This window comes from Capra hircus, chromosome 1 (assembly GCF_001704415.2).
Source record: "Capra hircus breed San Clemente chromosome 1, ASM170441v1, whole genome shotgun sequence".
Taxonomy (NCBI): domain Eukaryota; kingdom Metazoa; phylum Chordata; class Mammalia; order Artiodactyla; family Bovidae; genus Capra; species Capra hircus.
In genome coordinates, this window is record NC_030808.1 from 142,193,580 (window position 1) to 142,201,848 (window position 8,269).

At 51.6% G+C, this 8,269-nt stretch overlaps 1 protein-coding gene across 1 annotated transcript; it reads right to left on the minus strand.

Annotated features, from left to right (window-relative positions):
- TFF2 (trefoil factor 2) lies at positions 1,786 to 4,880 on the minus strand. The gene is made up of 4 exons (XM_005675636.3): positions 4,752 to 4,880; positions 3,950 to 4,099; positions 2,863 to 3,009; positions 1,786 to 1,984 (listed from the first exon to the last, which is right to left on the minus strand). Exons 1-4 carry the CDS (start codon positions 4,840 to 4,842, stop codon positions 1,971 to 1,973), a joined length of 402 nt encoding a protein of 133 aa, XP_005675693.1. The 5' UTR covers positions 4,843 to 4,880; the 3' UTR covers positions 1,786 to 1,970.

Sequence of the window (8,269 nt, forward strand, 5' to 3'; positions counted from 1 at the left end):
TGCTTAAAAGTCTGCACTCAGCTGTCAGAAGAGCCATGAGGAGCCGTCTGGGAAATGAGGGTGGCAGTGCGTCAGAACGCATCTGTGAGAGGAGAGGGGATTGCGGGCGGGGCGTGAGAAGAGGATCCCTGCGAAAGAATTGGGGCGCCCGTACCTGCTTCCCTGGTGGCTCAGACAGCAAGGAATCTGCCTGTAATGCTGGATGTCCAGGTGCGATCCCTGGATTGGGAAGATCCCCTGGAGGAGGGCATGTCAACCCACTCTAGTATTCTTGCCTGGGAAATCCCATGGACAGAGGAGCCTGGTGGGCTGCAGCCCATGGGTGGAAAAGAGGCAGACACGACTGGGGGACTCACACCTGCAGCCCGGGAACAGGAGCCTGAGAGCAGAAGCTCCACCAGATCCTAAATCCCAGACGGCCTGGCGCCAGGAACAGAAGCACCCAATTCCGGGTCCGAGAATGCAGGTACGGATAATTCATGTGCCAAACCTTTTCCCCAGTACATGGGGTTTGACTTGGCTCTGCAATGGGGATGTGGGGAGGCTGACTCAGGGACTCATAAACTGCACGTGAGGACACATTGAGAAGACCAGGCACCTGGTGGCTAATCAATTCACAACCACTGAGCCACTTGTCTTGAGTGTTTCAGACCCCGTGTTCTAGCCAGAGCCATTGTTTTATGAGATTTATGTGTGTGTCTCAGCAAGATAAACATGCAACACTGACCTAAGGCGGAACGGCACCCTTTTCTCAAAATAGGGGTCCAGAGAGGGGATATGGAGCCAAGTCTCTACCTGGAAAAAACACTCTAGAATTCCCACCTTGCAGTGCAAAGCCACTGTCACACAGGAGAGGCCCTGGGTTTCTGGGGTGACTGTGGGCCCAGGCTGGGGGAGGAGGTAGGGGGGAAGGGTAGGCCACAGAGAGTCTGGCCTGGGATCACCCATGTTGCACCCCCACCCATGAGTGGCAGAACGTCAGGAACCCTTCACCAAGGTGCCCGAAATATCTTTCATGCCACGACCTTCCCATGGGCCGCATAGAAGCCTTGATGAAAGTTTCAAACTTCCTCTTTAGAACAGCTTTCAAATTACAGCACAGTGCTTCGGCTGCTCACTCCCAGGCCGAGGGGAGACTGCACAGAAGACCAAGTCCCCCACTCAATTTTGGAAGCGATATTGGGGTGACTTGCATGAATTTCAAAAGCAAGCACTCGGTGATGCATTTGTAAAAAGCAATTTTGTAATTACAATATGAAATTATTTGTTACTCCAAGAGTAGCCTGTAATTTCTAATATGCTTTTAGGGATGTGGTGGTGGTGGTTTATTAGCTAAGTCATGTTCGACTCTTACAACCCCATGGACTGTGGCCCGCCAGGCTCCTCTGTCCATGGAATTCTCTAGGCAAGAACACTGGAGTGGTTGCCATTTCCTTCTCCAGGGGATCTTTCTGACTCACGGATGGAACCCGTGTCTCCTGCACTGCAGGGGGATTCTTTGCTACTGAGCCACCAGAGAAGCCAATTTTTACAGGTAGTCTTTGAATTTTTATACAGTGATTGAGTATGAGCATTTTAAAGGGATCATGGATTCCAAAGTTCCTTACATACAATACATTTTCACTGTCAGAGTAGCCTGAACCTATTAGATGAATTCTTGCTCTTATAGCAGATAAAAGAATATTAAAGTTACACCCAACGCGTATATGTACTCTCAAGAACTTTCTCAAACACACATGCTCACAAGCTTTGGCCACCTCTGTGTCAATGAAGCCAACATGGAACTTAGCAGATTTTAAGGGCTTTCTTTATTTGAAGAAATCATATGTGAAGACATTGAAAGGGATAAAAAGCAGATGACGAAAACCCAGGAATTGGGGAAACATGAAATCCGAAACTGTAAGATGGTGAGTTTTCTTCTGTTTCGGAGAATCCAAGGAGCCTGGAGGGTTCTCTGAAGTCACTGCCTCTTAATAATGACAGTCTAGAAATTTAAACACAAGACAGTAGGTAAGAGTGCCAGGAAGCCTGGAATCTGGACTAAGTGGCTCCGTGGGTTTTCTGGACTATAGCCCTCAGTACAGCCATCCCTGCTGGAGAAGAAGTTGCCTGCGGGAACACAGCCCCCTAGGGCCAGATGCCCTCTAGGGGTCCATACTCCTCAAATAACTGGCAGTTTTCCAAGTAGACCCTTAGGTCACTCAAAAAATCACTTGGAAACTTCTGAAAGAAAAAGCCGTGCTCTTTGGAACATCCTGATTTCCTTAAAGGATTGATACATTCTTCCCATCTTTTGGAAACATGTGGTCTTTCCTTGTCAAATTCAGGGTCAGGGATACACTGTAAGTAAGGGGGTGGCAGGAAGGAGATGGCCCCCCGGGACTGGCATTGGGGCAGGACCTGTCACCCATGGTCACAGGAGAGAGCATCAGGGTCCGCAAGAGAAGAGACCACATCTGCTTTGCTCTGGATCCTACCCATGGTGCCCAGCGCAGGGTGGGGCATTCAGAAGCACCCAAAATAGCAACACCAGCCAACTGTGCTGGGACCTGGGGCCGCGGCTGAGGGTCAGATGCTTTATACAACCATCACAAAAGACACAGTGGGAAGACCCAAGCGCTTAGATTATTTATTTTTTAAAAAAGCTGTCGTTGTTGAGAACATTCTCAAATTGACTTCTGAGATGGTTCACAATAACGGCGAGCTCCCACACGAGTACGGTTTTTCCTGAACTGACCACCCACGGGGTCTGGGGGCCTGACATCGGGCATCCTGGCCAGCTGAGGACCTCCCCAACCCTGCCTCCCACTACCCCTGAGAATTGCCTGTGTCTGGGCAATTGCTTGTGTTCTCCAACGTTACCTTCCACAGAGATGGGGAAGAAGCACCAGGGCACTTGGGGGATGGTGTCGGAGAAGCAGCACTTCCGGGACTCACACTCCTCAGGACTGATGCCGGGGTAGCCACAGTCCTTGCGGGCCGAGACCTCCATGACACACTCCTCCGACTCTGCAGGGCACCACCAGGTTTGGGGACGACAGGGGGATGCAGTTAGGCTGGGTCATTAGCCAGACACCACCCCATCCCGCTAGGGGAGCACCTTGAGCTCACAGGTTCAGGGTAGCACCTGGGGCTCCTGGGACTGTCACCCCTGGACTAAATGTGGGCACCAGCGGGTGGCCACCCCTTCTTCCTGATGCCCAAAGTCAGAGGGAAAGCTACTTCACCTCCCTGGACTTGACATGGCTCTATAAAATGGAGTTGCCCACACTACCTCCTGGGAGGACTCTTTAAAGTTACAAAGCATTTGACCAAGAATTGAGTGGCTTCCCTAGTGGCTAAGTGGTAAAGAATCCGCCTGCAATCCAGGAGACCTGGGTTTGATCCCTAAGTCAGGAAGATCCCCTGGAGAAGGGCCGCCGTCAGTTTTGTTTCCCCCATAGCCAGGGAGCCTCCGACCAGCACCCCTGAGGGGTGTGGACGGGACCCAGGGCACTAAGTTCCACACAAATGGGTCCGCTTTGCAGACAGAACTCTTTGTGTGCCTGCCTTGAAACAGGTGACTTTTTAAGTTGATAATATGCACAGGAAAAACTCACTCTCAAAAGATGACTCTAGAAGCCTTAACTTAATTTCTTAACGTTTGGGTTCTGTTTGAAGTTAGGTTAATAACATCCTGATTTTAATGCCTTTATGTCCCTTAGAAGCTGGTTCAGGAGCCACAGCCAAGAGGGTCCTGAGACTCGCTCTTCCTTCAAATACAGTCAAGTAGTCAGATCCCCTGAAGTCTCCCTAAAAGGACAAACAGCTCACCCTTGGGATCTAATGTGGACATAGGAGGCAGAGGGCATTTTCTCTTCCCTTTGGACTGGCCTGGGTGGTTAGGGAGCCTGGGGAAGCTGGGTCCTGGGCTGCTGGCCAGGGCTCAGGAGGGGACCTTGCCCGTTACCTTGCTTCGGGAGGGGATTGAAACACCAGGGGACCCCAACGACGCTGGAGTCGAAGCAGCATCCTCTGGAGAAGCAGTCATCACCGCTGATGCCCGGGAAGCCGCAGTTCACCCTGTTGTGGGGGTTCAGGCGCGAGCACTGGCAGGCACCTGCAGAGAAGCCCAGGTCAGCCAGCGCCCCCCACATGACACCCGCCCCCGCCCCAGCCAGTGCATCCAGGATGCTCCATCAGCTCTGCTCCAGCCTTGTAAAGGCTGTCTTATCTCGCTCGTGTTTGAACCACGCAGCGTCCTTCAGAGGGATTGACAGGGCTTGGCTGAAAGTGTTTTATTAGTTTAAAAATAAAACCTTCTGGCAAGAGGGTAGACAGATGGACTCAGGCCAAGGCCAGGATGAAAGTGAGCAAGTCGGACCCCCTGGGAGACCTCGATGGGCCTCCCACCCAGCCCCTCCTCCAGCTGGCCCACCCACACCCAAGGCCGTCCTGACCAATCCCGAAGGGGGTCCTCCTGGGAAGTCTCACCCCTCTCCCCCACTGTCCTCCCTGAATGGCAGGAAGCAGGTGGACGCACGTAGGAGCCGGCTGCATGGCCCCCACCCCCAGTCCTAGGGCACCTTCCCACCTGCTTCCCCACCGTCCACATTTTCACTTCCAGGGAAACTAATATAAACGGAGACCCCCAGGGGGCAGGAGGCAAGGACCTCACACCCCGCCACCCCCACCCTCTGGGTTCTAGAAGGCTCCCAGGCTCGCTGGCTCAGATGCTCCACTTCCCCTCAGGGACCTGAACCTCCACTTACCTGGTTTCTGGGCCCCCGCCAGGGCGCACAAACCCAGCATGAGAAGCGTAGCCAGGAGCCAAGTACCTCGGGGTCCCATGTTCACGTTCATCTGCACCCCAGGGCCACCAGAAGAGCGCACACTCCCCGCTGCCAGGGGTGTTTTATAAGCTTCTCTGTGTTTACTCAGCAAGCAAGATAACCTCGTCTCTGCCTGTGGCACAATTTGAGGCCTTTGTTAGGAAAACGAGCTGTGTTGCGATAGCTTGGCCAGCAGGTGGGGGGGTGGGTAGGAGCGACAGAGCAGAGCACTGGGCTCCCCGCAAGCACAACCAGGCCACCCCCCTGCCCCAGGCAGGGAGCCAGGTCGTGCCAGGATGCCGACGTGGAAGATAGCACATGTGGCGCTGGGCACTCCACCCAGGAAGGGAGAAGTTAGGGATTTCTCCTGATAAAGCACATGGCTAACACCACAGGAATTTTTAAGTCCTGGGCCCAAGGCTCCCAGGGAAAATGAGCCAGCTGCAGACATAGCAGACCCCTTCTCCAGGAACGGGAGGATGGCAGGAGACCCTCCTCCAGGGCTCCTGGTCCCTGGTCTGTATCTCCTCGTCTCTGTCTTGGGGGAGGGATGGATCTCCATGGAGATGAGGCTGACAGGGTAAAATGAACAGCCTCAGATGAGTGTAAAAGTGACATGCTCATGTCAGCAAAGCCTGCATGCATGCTAAGTCACGTCATTCATGTCTGACTCTTTGCAGCCTTACGGACTGTAGCTCACCAGGCTCCTCTGTCCATGGGATTCTCCAGGCAAGAATATTGGAGTGGGTTGCCATGCCCTCCTCCAGGGGGTCTCCCCAGCCCAGGGAGCAAACCTGTCTCTCAAGTCCCCAGCTTGGGCAGGTGGGTTCTTTTCCACTGCTGCCACCGTTTGTTTTCTTCCATGAGAACTGTCTGTTTTCTGAAAGATGGCACCTGTTAACCAGCCTGTGCTCAACATAAGATGCTCCAGGGGAAAGGGAAGTCGCTCAGTCGTGTCCAACTCTTCGTGACCCCCTGGACTGCAGCCTACCAGGCTCCTCTGCCCATGGGATTTTCCAGGGAAGAGTACTGGAGTGGGGTGCTCCAGGGGAAGGGGTCTGAAAGTGGGACCCAAAGAGGCAAAAGAGAAACGGGGGATGCACCCCAGGGGAACAGAGGGGAGATGGGATGAGGTCAAGGAAGCTCACGGGTCCCCCAACTCTGGGGCACTTCTGGGAGCCACCAACCTTGAGCAGCCAGGAACTCGAAGATGTATGGAGTCTGGAACTCTGGGTCTTCGAGTCTGGAGAGCAGACCTGCGTGCTCGGGGCTTCTGCCAGCTCCAGTTCCAGCGCCTACGGACTGGACCCCTGCCTAGAGCCCTGCCGAGCAGCCCTGGAGCTCTGTCTTACTGAACTTTGAAAAAGTCGCCTTTCCCCACCTGTGTCTCTGCCACCCTTCTTCACTACCAGGACACAGGACTCTGAATCTTCTCTTCCAGGTTCTCAGCCCCACTTTCGTCTCTGCTTCTTCCCTCTTGGCCCAACTTCCCACTGTCCCATCCGGGCCTTTTCAGGATTCCTGCTGAAACCAGCTGATCCTTGCCAAAGAGACGGCTCACCAGTCCCTTGGTCTCTGGCCTGCATCCTCCTTGGGAAGCTCCTTCTGCCTCCATCTGAGGTGGAGCTGCTCAGGCTCCCACCCAGGGCACCATCCGTCTGCATGGTGGTTTTGCTTTTAGAAAAGGGCACATTTTCTTCAAGACAAGCTACTTCCACCTGTGGGGATGTCATTATGGAAGATGCAGTGTCTACAGTGTGAGCGGCACCCACCTGAGTGTGGACCTGTGTGCACAGAACAACCTCTAAGCGGTGTTGGGTGACTCTGATGGGAGTTGGGTGGCTCCCATCGCCTGGGGTCAGGCTGGGGGTTGGACGCTGACCTTGAGCCACAGTGTCACCTAGGCTGTTTGAAGATGCATCTTTAAAAAAGATCCCGCATTCTGCAACTAAGTCAAACAAACAAGAAGAAAAAGAAAAAGTTTTACAGTACCCGAAGACACACCGCAATCAGGGGAACGTGTTAAGAATTACAAGTGATCTCTCATCTGAAACAATGCAATATGGAAGGCAACAAAATGATATTTAAGTGCTAAAAGAAAAAAACCTTGTCAAGTCAGAATTCTATACTCATGGAAAATTCCTTCAAAAATAAAGGCAAAATACTTTTTAAAAATGTGTGTGTATATATATATATATTTAGAGTGGTTCTAGATTCACAGCCGAATTGAACAAAACATACCCAATATAAATTTTGTTTTAAGTTTTTTAGACAAAAGCTGTAGGAAGCTGTAACTTGCCAACCTATTCTCCAAGGAATCCAAAAGTGACTGAGGCTGTGGTGGTCTCTTGGTGCAGGGCATGAGTTCTCCTGTCTGCTGCAGCCACTGCCCACCTGGCTGGATTTATTCAGCTATGGCAGCTGTTGGTCTCTGTCGGCATTTGTGTTTGCAGCCCAGTCCAGTCTCATGATATCTCCCTTGGTTTGTACAACTGTCTACTAACTAATCGCTCAGCCAGAGCTTTGTCCCCATCCAGACGTAAGTCTGCTGCCTTGATTACCTTTATAAAGTGACAGTACATGTCACTCCTCTGCCACCCTCTTACACCTCCCAACCTGAAGGGTAAAGCCCAAGCGTTTCCTGAGCATGGAAAGCAAGACCCTTTATGAAATGGACTGCTCTTAGCCCCCACCCTCTTCTGATGTCAGGTCTCCTTCCTAATGTAATTATCTAGCCCTCTTGATGCATCCTGACCTCTGACCCTTTGCCTGAATGTCATTGTTTCTCTGCAAAACTCTTCCTCTACTCTTTGCCTTCCTAACTCCTGTCCATTCTTCAGCTCTTGCCTCAGGAGTCACTCCATCCAGGAAGGCCTCCTTCCCCTGAGAGAAGACAATTGCCCTTCACCCCTTCCCCAAGCTCACTAGAATCACCACACAGCCACATCTGCGTTTTAAGTGGAGTTTTACTTTTCCGGCTCCTTTATTCATTGTACTGAAGGTAACAACTAAACCTGCAGGTTAATTTTGTGCCAGCTGATATTCTGATTATTTCACATGCTACATCTCATTTAATTCTTACAACAATACAAAGGAAGGGTTAGAAAGATCAGCCCCATTTTATAGTCTATATGGAAAATTAGTTTTCCCAAACACACAGAAAGTATAGGGTGACATACAGAATGGGACCTATGCCTCTTTCATTTGGAAACCCCAGAACCTAACCCAGCATCTGTACAAACTAGCCCTACTTAGTGAGGGTACCTGGCACCAGGGAGATAAGGAGCAGGAATCCACCACCTAATATCACGGATCACCCAGATTTCCTCCTGAAATTCTTAAAATAATACTTAGACCTGGGTATATGCAAATAAGCAAGGCAAGCCTCTTCTCCTCTCTGGACTAGTTTTCTCATCTGTGAAATAAGAGCTGAAATGAGGGTTTATTAAATAATCTCC